We start from the raw sequence: 20,902 nt of genomic DNA on the forward strand, positions 1-20,902 counted from the left end.
TGGGTGGGACATGCTGTATGAAGTAATGAAATTTTTGGATATGGCGTACACATGGTAAGAATATACCCAGATCCTTGACATAACGTGGCCTCGACAATGCTCCATGCACACTCGGACTCCCTCCAGTCACTCTCTGGCAGAGTAGAGGTAGCAAGATTATACACTAGCTGATCCGGAAGCCTCCTAAAGAGTTACTAATAGGTTTGGTCTGGTGTACTAACTAGCGGCCAGCCTGCAAACACCGTTTTAGAGCTATACCCTCGAAATGTAAGGAAGATTGTATCTCGCCATGATGTTCATCATAACCTCAAAAGTCATCAGTTGTACTGCATGATGGAAGAGATGGGCAAGGGTTGACCGGAACTTAGCTCTGGAGACTAAACATGGGTTCCACCACTTCAAGCCTCCAATAAGCAAAGTGGTGGTATTGCACTGGTTGATGAGCCATCTACTACCTAGTATTGCCTGGTAACGCAGAGGGGCGGCATTCCTCCATGTGGTGTCGGTGCCACACTATGACCCCCTGCTTACATTGGTTCGTACCTGGATGGTCATCCACAGTGTGCTTGTGCATGGAGGTTATACCCATGATTACTAACAGTCCCACCATCAAAGGTGCAAGCAGAGGATTTGGCTGTCACAGACCATCCGGACTTCGCCGAAATTGGGTCTACTTGACTTGAATGTCACCCGAATATCAGTTCCATCAGCGTTTTAGACTCCCAGGTAGCCAGTACAGCTTGTCTGGCATATCTGAGAGAATGTCTGCGACATCCTCAAAGACCATTAAAAAAACAGTTGCATGATAGTCCTGAAATATTTGGTGGAATCACAACACTACTTTTCAATAATTTGATGCAATTACTGCCAGTTAGAGGAAGTGCCATCTATAATCAGCCTAAATGAATGGAATCAGCAACACATCTTTAGCAATCACTGTCATTTTGTGAGTTGACACAAAACATGAGGCAATGTGGAGATACAACATTTATTGATATGCTCAATGATCTACATATTGGAGAAATGAAGAAGGAACATGTTAACGTTTTACATGGGAAAATGGCTGATCTTTCGGGAGAATTCTCTATCAGCAGAGCTTTTTGTGTTGATCCCAATAATCAGCAAGCGCAGGATCATAATTCGGAAGCTTTGGAATAATATCGGAAAAAGGAATGGAGATGATTACAATAACAGTGCAAGACCAAATTGCAGATGCTACAAAGAATCTCGACAATGTTGATATTGGAAATATTATATCCAATGATATTAATAAAACTGGCGGACTCCCTAAATCATTAACATTATTTGTCAGAGCAAAGGTCAATGTTAGCACAGAAAAAGGTCTTGTCAATGGAGCAATGAGAGAAATTACTGAAATAAATTGGCCACTATTTTGAAGAGCACAAATGTATGCAGAAGATTTACCAAAAGTTAAAATAAATTTTCAAACTATAGCCGAGCACATTATCGAACCATCATCAGTTCAATTTCCAGCGAAATGTCAGCAGGTACAGCAGAAAGTAGAATGCTCCTTTTGATACTCTGCTGGGCTTCAACAGTTCACAAAATGAAGGGATCAACAGTGGATTATGCAGTCATTAATCTTGGAAAAATAATTTTTGCACTGGGACAAGCTTATGTTGCTTTGAGTCGAGCCAGGTCATGGGATTGAGTAAGAATTGAAGAACTGGATTGTGCAAAAGTAATGGGAAAGAAAGTTTGCAATGTCTCTGTGCTTAATGAAATGGAGCGATTAAGATAATTGCCTGATTACCATATTCATTAATTACAGTTTTTTTGATTTACTTGAACTTCATAGTATACTGATTAAATGTGAAATTAAGATATTTTGTTATATAATTTTAGTATGTTATTCTTCTACCTTATCTGTTCAAATATATCCTATTTAGGTTTACAAATTCAAAAATATACCTTATATTTCAATTATCGTGCACTATAAAGTAGAAAATAATTTTTTCTTGGAAACACAAAAAAAAAAAAAAAAAAAATTTTTTTTTTTTTGTGGCCATTACCCCTGCAACATAAAATGCCTCATTTTAAAAAACAGTAAAGGCCACAGCTTATATTTTATCAGAATTTATTTACTAATTGTCTATCGTTTAATATTTCCACCCAATACCGATCATTTGTGAAAAGAAAAAAATAATTTTCTACTTTTTAGTGAATGATAATTGAAATATAAGGTATATTTCTGAAAAACTTTTTTTTACATCATTTTTTAATTACCTTTAAAAAACGAAAAAAATTTGTGTATTCTTGCAACATGTGCTATCATACACCTCCCAACTTTTTTTTTTTTAAATGGATATGTTCTGGTATCCTCAAATGAATACTACTTCCATTTTTTAAGTCATGAAAACAAGCCATGCTATCATCTTCCACTTGTGATGAAAATTACAGCAAAACTCATATCATTTGCATATATTGTTCGGTTGTAATGCCTGAACTAATCACAACTTGTAAGCTTCAAAAAGTACATTAAATGCCTCAAGAGAATATTCCAGACTTGTTTTAAGCCTATTCAACTCATGGCTATGTCTGTAAATGAACTTCTGCTGAGTTTCACAGAAAGACTTCTCTTACACATTGAACTGTTTTATTAGTAGAGCACGATGACCAAAGCTCTTCTTACAAATACAGCCTTTAATTTCAAACTGCTTACACCAACTTAATTAACTTACCATGTGGTGAATATTTTTCTAATGCATACAACATTCATGTTGCCCACTACTCATCAAATACATCTTTGAGAATTGACCGGCATACTTTTTCTCATGGAGGGAGCCATATTAGCAACATGTTCCTTCTGGTAGATGTGACAGAACAATTTCCAGTGGTGTTAAAAAAGATACAGTTTCTTTTTGAGAATTTACTTTCACATGCATGATTAGTGTGTAATGAACATCTGAAAATGTTTACACCTTTCTGAAATTCCTTGAATATACTGGATGATAAACTGATCATCATATATAATATAGCCAGAGAGAAACTTTTTAATCAAAATGAGGTTATACTGATACAGAAGTATAAAAATAATGTGATAAATACTAAATAACAGCATTATTATAACAATACAAGTTACTGTTATAATAATGCTGTTATTTAGTATTTGACTGATGATGTGACTAAAACAATTTTTAATCCTAAAAATAATCTTAATATAATCTAGAATTTCTTACTGTTCTTTAATTTCGGTGTATTCTTCCTCCTGCTTGACCATATCAGTTTCACTTGCATCTTCAGTATCTACAATAACAATGGAAAGAAACTTCTAGCTAAATTTTATTTCTTAATACATATAAACTACCAAAATTGTTCTATTTAAGCTAGTTAATCTCCTTTCTATAAAATTAATATTTATAATAATAATTAACATTTAGCCATCAAACATTATGATGTTATACTGATGATATTTCTGCTGTTATTCCAGGGATCAGAGTTGTCGCTCCTACAAGTACCTCAACTCACTTTCTCCCTTCATTAAATCTACCATGTAATTGGAGGCAAATAGTGTTTTCCATTTTTGGATGCTGTTGTACACTGTATGGGTCCAAAGCTCAAGATCTCTGTTTTTTGAAATCCTATATGTGCAGGCCAATTTACCAACTTGAGGTCTGTATACATTGCATGGCACCTGCTTTGTTCAATTGAATGGTCATATACTAGTTCTGCCATCCAAAGTGATACTGAACAGATCTGACAAGATGTGAATACCCTTCTAATGTGTTAGATAGCTTTATGGTGCATTTCAATAAAGATCTTCTCATGATGCTAACTTTTTAACTACTGTTTGTATAAGATCTCTACACGTACAGTATTGAAAAAGTAATTTTAACAACAGGTTTTTAGCTTCTAGGTGCACAAAAAAATAAATTTATTCAACTCCACTAAACAGACATTTTAAAGAAATTTGGCAATGTTTTGCATCATGCAACTCCCTGGCAGGAAACTAGGCAATTATTACAAAGTAATAACTCCTATTCTTTATTTTAACAGAGCAGTTTCCAATTTAGCCTATTCTTTCCTGTCTGAACATTTCTGGCATGAGCAGAACAATAACTTTAACCATCATAAAGATATTGCAATCACTGACCACTCCTGAAATTTTCATAATAAAGGGATCCGGATGTTTCATGTCAGGGAGTCTACAGCTTTACAATGCAACAAGTATCACATGCTTTATGTATTCCATCAAATATATGTAGGTTGACCGTATGTCCCGGTTTAGCTGGAACAGTCCCTGATTTCAGACTGTTGTCCCGACAAGTTTAGTATATGTCCCAGTTAAAAATATTTTTATTTCAACTGTAAATTTTTTATTGGTCTATTTTTCTATTCCATAGAGATTAATTAATACTAACTTCCAAAGGAGTTTATGGCTTCTGAGTTACTTAATAATATAATTATACACAAATGTAGAATCTTACACAAACAATAAATTTGGAATAAATAAATTATCATGTTATACTAAATTTCAAACAGCAGTGCTATCTATTGCACAACCAGACGGTGAACCAGCTAAACCATACACAGCCTGTAGTGTAGATGCCTAGCAATCTGCAAACTTTTCTCTAGCTACCCTTAAATATTTTTCATTAAAAAGTATCTATTATTTACAAATCCACTGGAGAAGGCTTAACTTAACTATAATAAGTAATAAAATAATTTTTATTTTCAGCCATGTCAACGAAAAAAAAAAATGAAAATGCACTTTTAATGAATAGCTCCATGCAGTTTATGTGCATATAATTAAAATGACACCAACATTAAGGTCTCAGATTTCCTTCTTTTAAACAGTTGCATTGCCCCAGTTTTGTCCAGGATTTTCTTCTTTGGAACATGTTTTGTCCCGGTTTTGCTCCAAAAGTACATGGTCACCCTATATATATATAGAGCATCTTCTGTTGCAGACTCCAGCTGATTTGATTTTTCTCTCTCTCTTTTACCTACCCCTTCCCACCCATTGATAAAAATACACATAGCTGTGTATTTTTATCAGTTCTTAATTGATTTTTAGTTATTTTGCACATTTGTTATTCTTTATTTGTGCATATCTATCTATACATTAAAAAAAGTTTTCCCCCCTAGTGTTTTTCCTCTAGTAATATTTATTCAAGCCAATGGGAGAAGAGGGCAGGGCAATTACATCACTACAAATGCACAGGTAAATAATTACATAGGTCATTTTCTGATTATATTTCAATCAGTTTGTTGTAATGTTAGTATAATGTTATTATTACACAAATAATAACAAAACTATACAAATATTTACAAAATTCTAAACTATTTACAATCATATCTCTACTATATCAGGAAGATAATTTACAAAAAACATTACAATGAAACATCAAATGATGCCAGGTGTGGTCATGTATTAGACAAGCACATGCATGAGGTTGGTGAATGTTGCATTGCAAGACAACTGCCTCCATAACGTTCACCAACCTCGTGCACGTGCTTCACTGTCTAACACATGACCACACCCAGCATCATTTTAAATTCCATTGTAACATTTTTTGTATATTAATGTCAGCTGATGAAAGGACCCATCGTCCCAATATAGTTTGTATATTTGTAAATAGTTTAGTATTTTGTAAATATTTTAAATATTTGTATAGTTTGTAAATATTTTAGTCCTGCTCTTTCGGATGCAACAATATTCCTCGTGCATTATAGAACTCGAAGCAAAAGGCCTTTTCCTAAGTGACCTATGTAAAAGCAGGTAAATAATTACACAGTGATATTTATTTTGCCTTGAGAATGCAGCGTGGTGGGGTAGCCAATGGGAGAAGAGGGATGTGGGTCATGTAGTACAAGTGGGTGGGGCAATTACGTCACATGCATTTGTAAAATAATACAAATACCTGTCAATTTGTAAAATAACTTAAATGTTTTTTTACAAATGCACAGGAAATAATTACATAAGTCATTTCCTGATTAGATATCAATCAGTGTGTTTCGACAGGTGCCTTTTACATAGAAAAGATTTGACTTACTCCATCATACCTCTACATTTTACATAGAAAAGCGTGTGCAAGGGTTGGCAAGCAAAGAGAGCAAGGGAGAAGTCCCCCTAGCTATTTCATTAAAGTATTATTTAGATTTTTCTGTTTAGTTTGTTGTAACAAAAAGATTACTATCACGTTTCCTAATGCTCAAGGACCTAAACTGTATAGCCATTCACAACCACTGTGAACTTGAATACTAGAATGTTACTCACCACATGGCATACACTTTACTTTAAATGTTACAATTTACTTTTAAAAATGCTATCCTTTGATTTCAACATGTCGTTCACAGTGAAAGGAACAGCCATATATGCTATGAAACTGGATACAAACCACTTTTTGATCACCTGGTAATACGGAATCCTTTGAAATTCTATTGGAATCTTTTTTGTTTTTCCACATATTTTGAAATGTGAAAGCACTAAATTTTAATGTAATCTGTTCATTAGTTACAATTAGTTTAGCCTACCAAGGCTCTGAAGAAGATGATTCAAATTATGGATAAACTGTAAAATAACAATAAAAATCTACTTTGGTACAAAGAAAAACTTAACTGCATCCTTAACCTTCTGGCAGAAGAGCAAAACTCAATAGGTGTTTGGAGATCACTTTAACCTGTTTCAATAAAATTATTTTTATATCTTATATAGTCCCAAGGTGACTAGTGGAATTTGTTTCTTCATGGTAGCTGTTCAACAATCAATATATTAGCACTACAGTTAACAATGGGGTGCATATTTCCTGTAAGTGCACCAGTTCGATTCTTACAACATATACCACTGGTCAAGTGTGTTGCCCCAGGACAATACCCTGCCCTACAGAGAATTCTTGAATTGGACTGCAAGTTATGATTAGGAAGGCAGAATGATTTAAAAATAATACATAACATAAAACAATAATAATAATAAATAAATAAAATAAAAGCATCAAAATGACAATCAGCAGGTCATTATGAGTGATTATTTCACAATGAAGTAATGGAACATATCCAGAATAATTTACACCCCATATTTAAATTAGTAGGAGATTTGTTAATTTGCTAATGTTTATAAGCTGTAAGTTTATATATGGATTAATTTTGTTACTGTACTACTGAGATAGGCTTAAATTTTATTATAATTGTAAGAGACCTACATACAGTCCTATTTAATTAACCTGATGATGGATATACGAAGGGGGTGAGTTCAAAAGAGATTTGTATTCATCCAGAAGTAGTTGTCATAGAAAGGTGAATTTTTTTTTTTTGTTTGATACCTTTAAATCTCCATATAAACCACACAAAATTTGATTTCGACCTGACAATTTTTTTTTCTTTGCAGCATTGAACGAAGTGAAGTGTCACAATGGAATAAAGTAGAATACAGATCACTGATTCGGTTCCTCTTTCTGCAAGAGAAGACGCCCAAAATAATCCTCAAAGAGATGGCACTGTTTATGGAGACGACCATCCAAGTTACAGTGTTGTTGCACACTGGTATAACAATTCAAATGTGGAAGAATCTCAATGCATCAGTGTTCTCACCAGGATCTATCGAATGGGCGCACTGCACGGTGAATTTAACTGACTGCCCGGTTAAATTTTAAATGATTCTCATGGTACCGCTCACTGATCTCGATCAATATTAATTCGAACAAACTATGCAATCGTGGTCAATGTGACAGGAGCATATAATGTTAAATTATGCAATTAATTTTTGCTCTGGATCATTTAAGTCACATTTATAAATAACAGAAAATTTTATAATATTGCTTGTTATTTGGTTTTTAGGAGCATTAGCAACTAAGGCCATGTTGCTCCAGGAATATGCAGTGGTCATTCCTTGACCTTTCCGCATCCTCCGTATTTGGTGGTGACGGGCTCGAACCCCGGTCTAATCAAGACGCGTGTGCTATGCACTGCTGCTCCTTCCCACCTGGCTACAGAGGCGCCTTATAATATTGCAAAGTATTACACTTCCCCACCACCCGGCTACTTCATGATGCCTGCTGGCAAAATTTTCTGGGGGAAAATTTTCATTGTGCATGATGAAAAAATTCCAGGATGCCTAGAAATTGCTGTAACAAAAGAGAGTTGCAAAAATTTAGACATTAATCGTGGAAGATCGGCGTATTAGCATCAAAGGACCGGCTGCAGAGCTGGAAATTAGTGTAGGGCCTGTGGAGAACATCATCCATCAACAGCTGCATATGAGTCAAGTGTCTGCTAGATGGGTTTCCAAACTTCTGACCCCTTATCAGTAGAAGGAAAAGGCACAATGTTCATATGAAATGTTGATGTGGCAGAAAAAGCAAGAGGAGTTTTTTCATTGCTAATCACCATCAACGAAACGTGGATCCATCACTATGATCCTGAAAGTAAACAAAGGTCAACACAATGGAAGCATGCAAAATCAGCTTCCTCCCCCAAAAAAGAGAACGGTGCAACCAAGTGCTGTAGTACTAACAGATTACCTGGAATAATACTTCGGGCTCACTACTGTGACACTGAAGTATTATTCCAGCCTCCTCATTAGGCTATGTGCTGCTATGAAAGAAAAAAGGCGTAGACGCTGCCAAAAGGTGTGCACCTGCTCCACGATAATGCCTGTGTGCATTCCTCGCATGCTGCAGTGATTGTTTGAAATATTGCCACATCTTGCTTATTGCACTGACCTTGTACCCTCGGATTTCTTCCTCTTTACTGCCCTAAAGTCCTTTCTTTGTGGAAAACACTTTGCTGCTGATGATGAGATGATTTCTGCTGCCAAGTTGTGGTTTGAAGGAGAGTCAGAGGACTTCTACAAAACTGGCCTGCAGAAGTGTATTGAGAGGTGGCAAAAATGTGCCATTTTGTCTGGTGACTATGTTGAAAGAGTGTAATAAATACAAGGTGTTTGTTTCATCCTTCTATCAACTTCTGGGCGAATACAAATATTTTTGAATTCTGCTTCCGTTGTAAATTTCTTTTAAAAGGTGTGTGCCTGCTCCAAATTGATAATGCCCTTATGCATTTCTCACAAGCAGCAGTGAGGTGTGCCCATGAATGTGGGTTTGAAATATTGCCGCACTCTGCTTATTACCCCCGACCTTGAACCCCAAAATTTCTTCCTCTTTCCTGCTGATGAGGTGATTTCTGCTGCTGAGTCATGGTTTGGAGGACAGTCAGAGGACTTCTATAAAATTGGCCAGTATATTGAGAGGTGGCAAAAATGTCATTTTGTTTGGTGACTATGTTGAAAAAAGAGAAGAGCAATACACGGTGTTTGTTGCAACCTTCTATCACAAGTAATTCTGGTTGAATACAAATCTTTTTTGAACCCCCCCCCCATATAAAAACTAATAGGCACATTAGTGTGATTTTGAACCTTTCCAGTAGAGAATTCTTTTATAAATTTTTAAATTCAAAGTTGCTTCCAGAGTTAAAGTTACTAGTCATGTGGGGGTCAACCACCACATTTTTAAACTCATAATAACATTCTAATTTAATTTTTCCCCTAGGGTAACATTATCTAGTTTGTAATTCTAAAATATCAATGTAACCCTGCAACACTGAAGAATAAAAAGCAGATGCCACTTCAGCCAGTGTGTAAATAAACACAATGCATTTGTCAGTCATGTAACCAAGTGTGACTTACTTGTAAACAACTTGTTTGTTGCACTCAAGCTTGTTTTGTAGTGCTGGCTACGTAATGCATCTGCACACTGCAGTGAAACCACATTTACACGTACTGTGTTGACAAATCAAATTTTTGCAACAAACTGAATATGAAAATGTTATTTTACATTTTCAAACTTTTAATTTCACACATTGCATTAAGACTCACACTGAACACTTAATTTTCACTGTTTGTCATGAAACTTTTGCTAGTGACCACCTGCTATTTGATGGGGAACTATTAAGTCTAAAAACAGGCTGTCATAGCAGTGCTAAATCTGTTAGGTAAAGCCCATTATATAGGGAAACTGAAAGACTAACCAGCTTAACGAAAAACACTTTTACAAGTGAAATTAAAACTTTAGTTCCTTGATACGTAAGTTCAAGAAATTTACATACACCAAACTACCTGGTATACTCAAGCTGCTAAACTTTTAGCCAATTGCTTATATTTTTGGACTCACTTTTGAAAAATGAAAAATTATAAGCCTTAAAAAAATTATTTTAACTTATGCATCCCCAAGCAAACTATTTTTATCCAGATATTTATCAAATTGTCCTTCAAATTTTCATAAGCCTTACAATTCCAAAGGATCAGAGATGACAGTTTGTATCAGTAGATTAGTCTTTGATTAATTTATTTAATTAATTTAATATACAGAAGTTAATCAAAAAGAAATTTAAAAATTTAATTTTAATTCAGAATTTAATTATCGATGGACCATCCAATATCATAGCATGAATTTGATTGATATTGACTGTTTTGGGAAGTCAGCATTATACGAAATTTAACACTAACAAGTAAAGTAATTGATAAACATAGGTATTTTCACCCTATTATATGACAAGGATCAGTGAACATACACTTGTAAAGGGCTTAATGCATAATAAAAAAATGATACATACAGTGGTATACTATGAACTATGTAAGTAGTTTAAGTTTGTTAGTAACAAAGTTCACTGGTTCTTTAGTTATCCATTTTCATTTAGACTTTGAATAACAAATGTTTAAAGATATATAAAGGTGATATTTAATATAACTTTTACAATTTATACTTTCTATATATAACTGTCTCTCTGAGAACAGAACTAAAAATGATACCAAAGGCCATAAATAATTCTCCTAGCAAAAATTAAAATCTATTGATTTCTGTTAATAGTTTTCCTTTAATTCAAATTCATAATATAGGATGGATCCAAAGAGAAGTAATATATCAGATCCAGAACAGATAACTCCCCTCAAGTTCCAGTCTAAGTCTGGAAAAGTGCTCCATCATAGCACGTGCAGATCTAGACATTTCATAACAACTGTCATTTATAACCACTATGTATTCCATTTTCATCATTTAATCACATCTTCATCTATTATAATAACTTGTCCTTATTGATATATTACTCCAAATGCTCATATGGGACTAGGGCAGCCAACAGTCCCGATATGGCTGGGATTGTCCCGATTTAGAACTTCAAGTCCCACTTCCCAATAATACCATCATGTGTCCCGATAAGGGAGGAAAAAACTGTTAATTTATTGATTTTACATATTTTTAATTAATTGTTATTTTAATTTATTGGAATCTAATGGGTGTGTTAAAAATTAATTCTAATAACAAGAGAAAAATGAGAAAGTTTAAAGGCATTTTGTTCGTCACTGAGTAAAGAAGAAAAGAAAATGTGTGTTAATAAGAAAATGTGTATTAATAAGAAAATGTGTCCAATTTTTCTCAAAATATCCAGAGGCAAATAATTTGTTTCAAATTGTAAGCTCCATATTAAGCATTCCACATTCAAATGCTTCATCAGAAAGAGTTTTCAGCTTAACAAAAATTACTTGGCTGAAAGAGAGAAACCATCTTTTATTAGAAAATTTAGAAACCAAACTTATGGTGAAAGAAAACCATAATATGTCCTGTTCAGAATTTAAAAACTTTAAAATCTTCAGAAGGAGAAGAAATTGTAAAACTAGCAAAATCTGAAGAAAAATATATAAAGTAAAAGTAGTCTTCCTCACTAATTTTAAAATAACTGTTATAAATAATATTATAGTTTATATAGGACAAATATACATTAACAACAATTATATAACAAATAAATACTATGATTGACTGATTGATAAAAAATGTACTTTAATTGTAATTTTATATTTTTCTTTTACTTTTTGAGGGAAAAAAATGCTATACTACACATTTTGTTTCAAGTTGTCCCACTTACCAATTTTCAAAATATGGTCACCCTGTATGGGACTGTATCAAAAGTTTTAATAAAATTTAAGAAAGCTTATTCTATGTATCCAGTTTCTATACAACAACTTCATGGTGGTAAATTTGGTTGGTCAGGAATGCCTCCCTTTAACAAATCCATGTTATTATTACTTTATAAGCCAATTGCTATTCATATTAATATTATTATTATTGCTCTTATATTATTTTACCCTGATTGGAAATTCCACCTCGTGACGGGTACCCAGGGTGGTGGTTGTTATGTCTGGTGTTACTATTGGTCGAGGAACTCTCTGACTATCCTACAGGTGTTCAAGGATTGCAACTTTCTGGAGTTCCTTGTAGGTGTTCGCTGGGAGACCTATTGCTGCTAGGCTGTTATGTAGGGTCACTGGCACCATACCTGTGGTTGACACTATGATCGGGATGGTCGTTACTTATTGAATATGCCACATCTCTTTGATCTCCTGTCTTAGGTTCGTGTACTTCCTGATTTTTTCCCCATGGGTTTTCTGCATGTTGTCAGTGTTGGGTACCACTATATCAATCAGATAGGAAGCTTTTTCCTTCTTGTCCACAAGAGTTATGTCTGGTCTGTTGTGTGGGATTGTCCACAGTGCAGCTTGTGGGTTGGGGTCTCTAGTACTGGCTGGGGTTTGTACTTGTAATACGAACTCCAGTTCTTTCTTCAATCAACTGGCATTTCCTTGCTAGATTCTGATGTATTATGCTGGCTACCTGGTCGTGTCTATTAGTGTACTCAGTCTGGGTGATCACCTTGCATCTCACGGTTATTATTATTATTATTATTATTAGCCATATGGTGCAAGGAAGCCTGAGGCTTATGCTGCACCAGCCAAAAAAAATTCCCAAGTTATCCTGAGAGAGAGAGAGAGAGAGAGAGAGAGTCAAAAGTAGAAAGGAATCACCAAGAAAGAGAAGAATGATGATATCCAGCTCAGGACCCTGGGTGTGCCAAGCCCATACTCACCAGATATCATATAGTATATCTTTCAAATATGGATTCCATAACTTTCCCTAGCACTGATGTCAAATTTATGTCTGTAATTGCTCATTTTAATGTTTGAACTGCCTTTGTAAATTGGAGAGACATTTGCATTTTTTCAATTTGCTGGAACACCCGAGTCAAAGGATGTTCTCACTATTATAGCTAAAGGTCTGATTACCTACTTTGTTGCTTTTTAAAATAACTGGATAGATTCTGCCAGCATCAGGCACATTCTTTACTTTTAGGTACAAAAATTTTTCATCTAGCTTCCTTTCAGTTCTCATAAGAGATGTGGCATCATCATCAGCCATTTTCAATCCACTGCAGAATGAAAGCCTCTCCAGCAACTTTCCAGTTCCTTCTGTTTTGAGCACTGGCCATCCATTTACTCTACCCACAAACTCATGAATTCATCTATCCATCTCCACCTTTGTCTTCCAGGTTTTCTTCTAGCTCCTCTTGGGTACCATTCTGTTATTTTCTTAGTCCATCTGTCATCATGTCTTCGAGATATGTGTCCTGCCCAAGACCATTTTAGTTCTTTAGTTTTGAAAAGAATGTCCTTTACTTGAGTTTGCTGCCTAATCCATGTGTTTCTCTTCTTATCTAACAGTCTGATTCCAAATATAATTCGTTCCATTCTTCGCTGTGTAGTTCTCAGCTTCTCTTCCATTCTTTTGGTGAGTGCCCAAGTTTCACTTCCATAAGTCATGGTGGGGAGTATACATTGGTTCATTATTTTACATTTCAGACAAACTGAGATATTGCTCTTCAGTATGTGACTATATTTTCTGAATGCTATCCATCCAAAATTTATTCTTTCTCTTGACTTCCAGCCATTTATCATTATTACAGCTGATGACTTGTCCCAGATAAGTATACGACTCCACCTTTTCAATTACTGCTCCTTCAATCATTATATCCCTTTCTATGGCATACTTATTCATCATTACTTTTGTTTTAGCCATATTCATCCTTAGTTCAAAATCCTTACTAACTGTGCATAACTGATTAAGATTTTCCTCTAATTCTTTGGGATCATGGCTTATGACCACAATGTCATCTGCAAATCGTAAATCGTTTAGGTACTCTCCGTTCACATTGACTCTTTTCTGCGACCAGTCTAATCTTCTGAAAGCTTCCTCAAGGGCAGCAGTAAACGGCTTCGGAGATATTGTGTCTCCTTGTCGAACTCCTTTATAGATTTTAAATTTGCTACTCTCTTTGTCTAGTCTAATAAAGGAGGTAACATTCTCATATATTTTCTTCAAAATCATAATATGTGGAGTATCTATGCCTTGTCTTTCCAGTGCCTGAAACATTGCCTTATGCTGTATGGAGTCAAATGCCTTTTCATACTCCACAAATGCCAGGCATAATGGTGTTTTATATTCATTTGCTTTCTCCATTAGCTGTGATATTATGTGAAGGTGATCCATAGTTGAGAATCCTGTCCTAAAGCCAGCTTGCTCTTTCGGTTGATTCTCATCAAGTATTCTTTCTAATCTGTTAGTAATGACCCTTGTGAGCAACTTGTAGATGTGGGATAACAAGCTAATTGGTCTATAATTTCCAATTTCTGATTTATCTCCTTTCTTATGCAGCAAAACTATGATTGCATTATTCCACTGCTAGGCGTCACAACTTTTCTAATGCACTTTGTGAAGAGCCTTGCCAGTTTTTGTGTTGTCTCTTCCTCCCAATTTTAACAACTCTACAGTAACTTCATCTTCCCCCGGGGCTTTCCGATTCTTCATTTTCTTCAATGCATGTTCTACCTCATCAGGAAGAATATCGGGTATGTCGTATGTGTCGCTAATTTTCAATCCATCATTCCCTTGCTCCTTGTATAATTCTCTACAGTAGTCTTTTGCTATTTGAATTATGCCTTCTCTGCTGTTTATAAGTACACCATCGCATTCTTCAGTTTCAGTATCATTTGCCTTTCTGTATTACTGCTCATGGCTGCTGATTTAAATCCTTTGTTTTCCCTTAATGCTTGTTCTACTTTTCTTGTGTTAAATCTTCTTATGTTCTCTCTGAGTCTCTTTCTAATGGCTTTGCATAACTCAGTATACTCAATTTTCTCTTTGTCAGTGTTTATCTTGCTCTTCATTTTTCGCCTTCGGTTCATCATAACAAGTGTTTCTTGACTAATTTTTTCTTCTTTGGATTTCTTTTTCCCTATAGGTTTCTTGGGCTTTATCACTTTCAGAAAGTTGTAATATTCCTCGTCGATATCTTGGTCCTGAGCAGTCTGCAGAAGCTCAAACTTGTTCTTAAGTTCCAGTACATACTGCTTTTTCTCTTCCTCTGTTATCTCAAAGACCCCTGTATTATTTACTCGAGTTAGTTTTTTCCTTTCCTTTCCTACATCTATATCAAGTGTACATCTTACCATTCTGTGATCACTTCCAACATTTACCTTATTCAGGACGGTAACATCATTCACAATATATCTTCTGTTAGTGAGGATAAAGTCTATTTCATTAGTTGTTAATCCATTTGGACTCTTCCATGTCTACTTTCTGTTCACCCTTTTCTTGAAAAAAGTGTTCATTACTGACAATCCTTGAGATTCTGCAAATTCCACAAGTCTTTCACCAATTCCAAAATTTCCTATAGTTACCCTTTCTGCGCTGTTTTGTCTTTTTCAAACCTTAGCATTGAAGTCCCCCCATAATAATAGTGTAGTGGGTTTCTGCTCATCTAGAAGACTCAATTTCGGTGTACATTTTTTCAACCTCTTCATCATCATGGCTCAATGTTGGTGCATAAATCATTATAACCTAACCTTTAGCTTGTACCTCTTAGAAATCTTGAGTATTAGTCTTGACACCCTCGGTGATGTACTTTTGAATTCCAAAATGTTGTTTTTTAAATCTTTATGGACCAGAAACCCAACTCCACCTTCACTCCTTTCACTGTTTCCATTGGTGTACAGCAGATTTCCACTTGATAAACTTATATAAGTGATTCATTTCTTCTTCTTGTTTCAGCCAAACCGATGATATTCCAATTCACATTTTCTAATTCCTTTTCCAGCTCTGATATCCTGTCTTCACCCACTGATGAGTGATCTTACGTTGTAATAGGCTAAATTCAGTTTCCGTGCATGGCAGCCCGGTCGTACCCAGAGATTCTTAGCACCCTCTGCTTCCACTCTGATCCTCTCGATGCCGTAAGAAAGGGAGTGAAAGCTGCTGGGGACTGAGGGCCATTTGTTTTGTTGTGCTGTCATATGCTGGAGGGTTTGGTCTTTTCCTCTTCACGCTGACCAGGCATCTTGAAGAGAACCACTCTACACATTCATTGCCACCTAAGTGACGTAACAGGGCTTACCATCGAGGTGTGCATGAGCAGGCCAACTGGACTTCTCCTAAATCTTCTGTAATAGACAGATATTGGATCCATCAGTGTTTTAGACTGAGTGTCTGATAACACACAGGATATCTGTTCCCCTCTAAGCCCCAAGGTGTGGCAATAAAGTTTAAATTAATGCTACAACAGTTTTGTTGTAGCATTAATTTTCTGTGTCATGATTTAGCAATATAGAAACAAATATCAAACTTCTTCAAATCAGAAAAATCTCAAACAGAAACATGAAATGTTAAAACTGTTTATGATGATTAAATGTTAAGGCATACCAGCATGTCTGAATGGTATGTGTTTCAAAGACGGACATGAGGATGTTTGTGATGACTCAAAAGTGAGCATCCATCAACCTCTCAAAATGAGAACAGAGTTGCCAAAATTCAGGAAACTGTGGAAAGAGATCGCCATTTGACCCTCAGAATTATAACTGATGAGCTGGATAAGAATAAGGAAACAATTTGTCAAATTTTATGTGAAGATTTTGAAAACAAGGTCTGTGTGAAATTTGTGCTGCACAGCCTCATTGATGAGCAGAAGCAATGAAGAGTGTTGTCATGCAAAGATTTAATCCAGACTTAAGACAATCCAAATTTCCTCAATTGTCTTGTCACCAAATTGTCACAATTTCCTTGACTGTATTGTCACTGATTTGTTGAGTGTTTCAGTACAACTCAGAGACAAGGCATCAACGCATGCAGTGGACTTCAAAACCATCACAAAGGCCCAAAAAGTTTCGTTTATAGAAATCCAGCATCAAGACGACACTGATCATGTTTTTGAACAAACAGGGTGTGATTCATAAGGAATTTGTACTTGAAGGGGAGAGAGTCAATACTGTATTCTATGTATAGGTGCTTCAAAGACTATTTGAAGTGCATTTCCCAGGTGAAGTCACAATTTCATGAGAAAGGCAGCTGACTCTTGTTGTACAACAGCACCCCTGCACATTTCACACTTGTGAAGACATTTCTGGTAAAACATGGTATTGTACAGATCAACCACCCACCTACTCTCTTGATCTAGTACCAGTAGACTTCTTCCTTTTTCCCAAGATGAAAACTGCCCTCAAAGGGAAGACATTTCAGGATGTTGAGGACATAGCGAAAAATGTAACTGCCAAACTGAACATCATCTCTTTGAATGCCTTCTTTCACTAACTCTTTTCAGAAACTTTTAGAATGGTGTAATAACTGCATTCAATCAGGCGGTGATTATGATGAATAAAAATAAAACCATTTTTGAGCTCCTTCACTTTGTGTTCTTTTTATTGAACAAGTCCAAGAAGTTTATTGCCAGACCTCATAACATCTTTTAACTCCCAGTCATTTTAAAGACTACTGCTATCCTCATAAAAAAAAAAAAAGTGTACATGAACAATGTTTTATTTTATGTAAAAACATCTTTGACAAAAATCAAAACCATTAAAATTTTTAAAATTGAACAGCTAGAACTGAAGTTATGAATGATGCAATGTTTTATGCTCACACCCTCTACTGAATCAACATTAGTGTCATTTAGGAAGTGACGTCACTTGCATCATTTCCATCTCGCATTTTCATTACCAATTGGTTTTATTTCAAGCTGAAAAATTTAGTAGGTGTAGCCAAAGCTGTTTTCACATCAAAAACTTCACATGTGAATTAGCCATACTGCTTTTCATATTAAGAGGTCCGGCATATTTATCCCTTTCCTTCTAGTGATAACATAAGCAAATGATTCTTTGCTATTTTTCTTTATGGTCTTAGCAAAAAACTTTTCATAATCTGCTTTAGTATGCCTATCCCCCCTCGGAGTAATCTGATTACAGAATATTTACAGTAAGATTCAGCTGTCCCTGACAATTTATAATCGTCCCATGCATTTTTCTTCTCCGCCATTAAGTTCATCTGTTCATTTGACGATGATTTTAATCAAAACCTCAAACAATATCCCTTCTTCCATAGCTAAATTCCATCTATTTGGAGTCAGCTTTTTGAGTCGTCCTATGCCATTCCTTCCTACCTTGGGTCAAGTCTTCTAACTCCACAAGCTTCCATGTCTCTTTCTGTGACTTCTATCCATGTCTTGTTATGTTGTCTCCATCTTCACTTACTCTCCACCCACAAATTCAGGATCCTATTTAGAGGTTCATCCTGATCCTTTCCTTTACATGTCTGTACCGTCTCAGATCTCTCCTCTTTTACTTTATCTCCAATTGTTGCAACTCTTATGCTTCCTCTAATACAGTGGTTCTCAAGTTTTTTGGCCAAAGTACCCTCTAAGATTATCGTAGGAACAGAACGTTAAGGGGCATTTTTCACTTTTGTATGTATGTGCTGTATTATAGTGGAACCAAAAAATAATCTTTACTCTTAAAATTTTAAACTAAAAAAAATGTAAGTATTATTAAGACTTCAAATTAAAAAAATAGACTTACTCGGTGAATCTAACGAGAGACATTGCTGTGGCAGATTTTCAACAATTTTGATGAAATTAGGTGTCAAAGCTGATAACTAATAGTGAATGCCTGCTGAAGCGTTAAGTCTGTTTCTCTTTTTTGATTTTTGTGTCACAATATTTGTCAAATCCACATTCACATAAATACGTCGTCACAAATGGTAAAAGTTTATGAACTGCTGTTTGCAATATTAGGGAAAGAGTCTAACAAACTAGCCCAGAATGAAGGCAATGGAACACTAAAAAATTTTTCTCTTGGAGTGACACATCACAAGAGATATCAAACAGTTCTTTTGTAGATAGGACAGAGGAGTTTCAGTTTTTCAAGAAAGGATTAGCTGTCCACCTGTTATTTTCAGTGTCTGTATTAATAGGAAAATATTCTTAAAAAAGAGATCGACAGCTGTGTGAGGCAGTCAATTAGTGCTTTCTGTAAGTTTGGGTCTGTGGACATATTTTTTTTTTCAACAAGACATGTAGGAAAAGTATTGAAGGTATCATATTGTCATGTTTCAGCTCTCTTTTTCCAAAGAATCATTTTATCTTTAAATGCAGAGATTTTATCATTAGCTATGAAAAGTGTCATGCTTTTACCTTTTATGATCAGCAACACCACAATTTCGGAGCACAATTCAAAGACTCTTGTCAGCACTATCTCAACTCAGCCGATGTACTTCTGTGCAAAAGAGTAAGCAATCTAGTCCCTGGCTGTTTCATTGCAAATCTAGTGGCTTAAATACAAGGCTTTTCTTCCAAATCTGACAGAAACGCCTTATATTTTAAGCCACCAGATTTTGCATAATTGACAATTTCTATTAGTGTCTTAAAAATATCTTTCAGTTTTCCAAGCATGTTTTTAACAGCTAAATTTTCCTCATGGAGTTCACGGTGACTATTTTAACAGGAAGGGTGTTACACTTCCAGTTGAGTTCCTGAGCGCACAAAAAAAAAAAACCAAATTTTTTCAAGAATATCAGCTTCTGTAGTCATGGTTTTCAAATCATCATATAAGAATGTCTTCACACAGCTGACCATTACATAAGTATTGAACAAATACCAACAGCACAACTAGGCTACTGACATCAGTGCTCTCATTGAGTTACAAGGTAAAATAAGTCAAGTCTCAATGATTTATTTCAAAATGTCTCATCAACCAAGAAGGTTTCATGTAGTTATTGCCGAGTTTCTGTTCACATATTAAACACAGAGGGATTGACATACAGGTTAGTGCAATCGCATCATTTTTATACGTAGCAAACTATCCAAAGTAGTAAGTGACATCGTTTTGATTATACCCCATATTGTGAAAACCTTAACAATGAGTTGCCATGAGTTGCCACTGCCTCAAATAAGTAATGCTTCACCAACAGAGAAGACTATTGTTACTTATTCTTGGCAGAACTACCATCCAGACGGCACCATTTCAAGCCTTTTTAGTCTCTTCGGTGGGTGGGTGGGCAGGTACACAGGTGTTGCATTCATGATTATTCAGTTATGAAGTATAACTCCTCAATATGACAGATGCATGATGGTGCATCTCTCATACTATGTGTAGCAATTTAGATTAAAAAGTATTCTTGGGCAAGAGTATGTGGAAGTTTAATGACGTATGGTTAATGCAATTGCATCATTTTTACATGGAGCAAACTACCCAAAGTAGGTAAATGGCATCGTTTTAATTATATCTCATATTGTGAAACCCTTCACAACAAATTGCCATGATTGTTGCACTACCTTGAATAAGTAATATTTCACCAATGGAGAAGACTATTGTTACTTATTCTCGCCGTCGTTTTAATTATATGATATAATTAAAACCAGGGCTATGGAGCCAGAGGTTTCTATGGAACTGGAGCCAGTAAAAAGAAAACTGGCTCCAACTAACTTGGTCAGTCATAATCATGAGGGTGACACATATGTCATATGCTCTGATGCTTCATGGTGTAGTTTTCATTTCCCTGTTCTTTTTGTTTGCTGCTAATAAAAATGAAAAAAAGTGCTTTTTGTTTACTATGTTTTTTTTTAATGTCTAAACCAGTGAGTGGTTTTGGAATAATGCACATTTTATTTTTTCAGAAATGTCAAATGTCTGGAAGCCCTCAATGATGAACAAAGGATCTAGAACAAGTCTAATGTATTTGAATACTTTATGGTCACTGAAGATGATAAATACTATATTTTCACATGCCAAATGAATGAC

General features: G+C 35.3%; 1 protein-coding gene across 1 annotated transcript in view; it reads right to left on the minus strand.

Moving 5' to 3' along the window:
* The window catches only part of LOC150088902 (sin3 histone deacetylase corepressor complex component SDS3-like), a 103,621-nt gene that overhangs the window by 71,148 nt on the left and 11,571 nt on the right, over positions 1-20,902 (minus strand). Inside the window, exon 2 of the mRNA XM_090370948.1 lies at positions 3,201-3,267. Within this exon, the coding sequence (XP_090227074.1) occupies positions 3,201-3,267 (67 nt within the window). The remainder of the gene's footprint in view (positions 1-3,200; positions 3,268-20,902) is intronic.

This window comes from Mastigoproctus giganteus, chromosome 3, assembly GCF_048544385.1.
Source record: "Mastigoproctus giganteus isolate SK-2022 chromosome 3, ASM4854438v1, whole genome shotgun sequence".
Lineage (NCBI taxonomy): Eukaryota > Metazoa > Arthropoda > Arachnida > Uropygi > Thelyphonidae > Mastigoproctus > Mastigoproctus giganteus.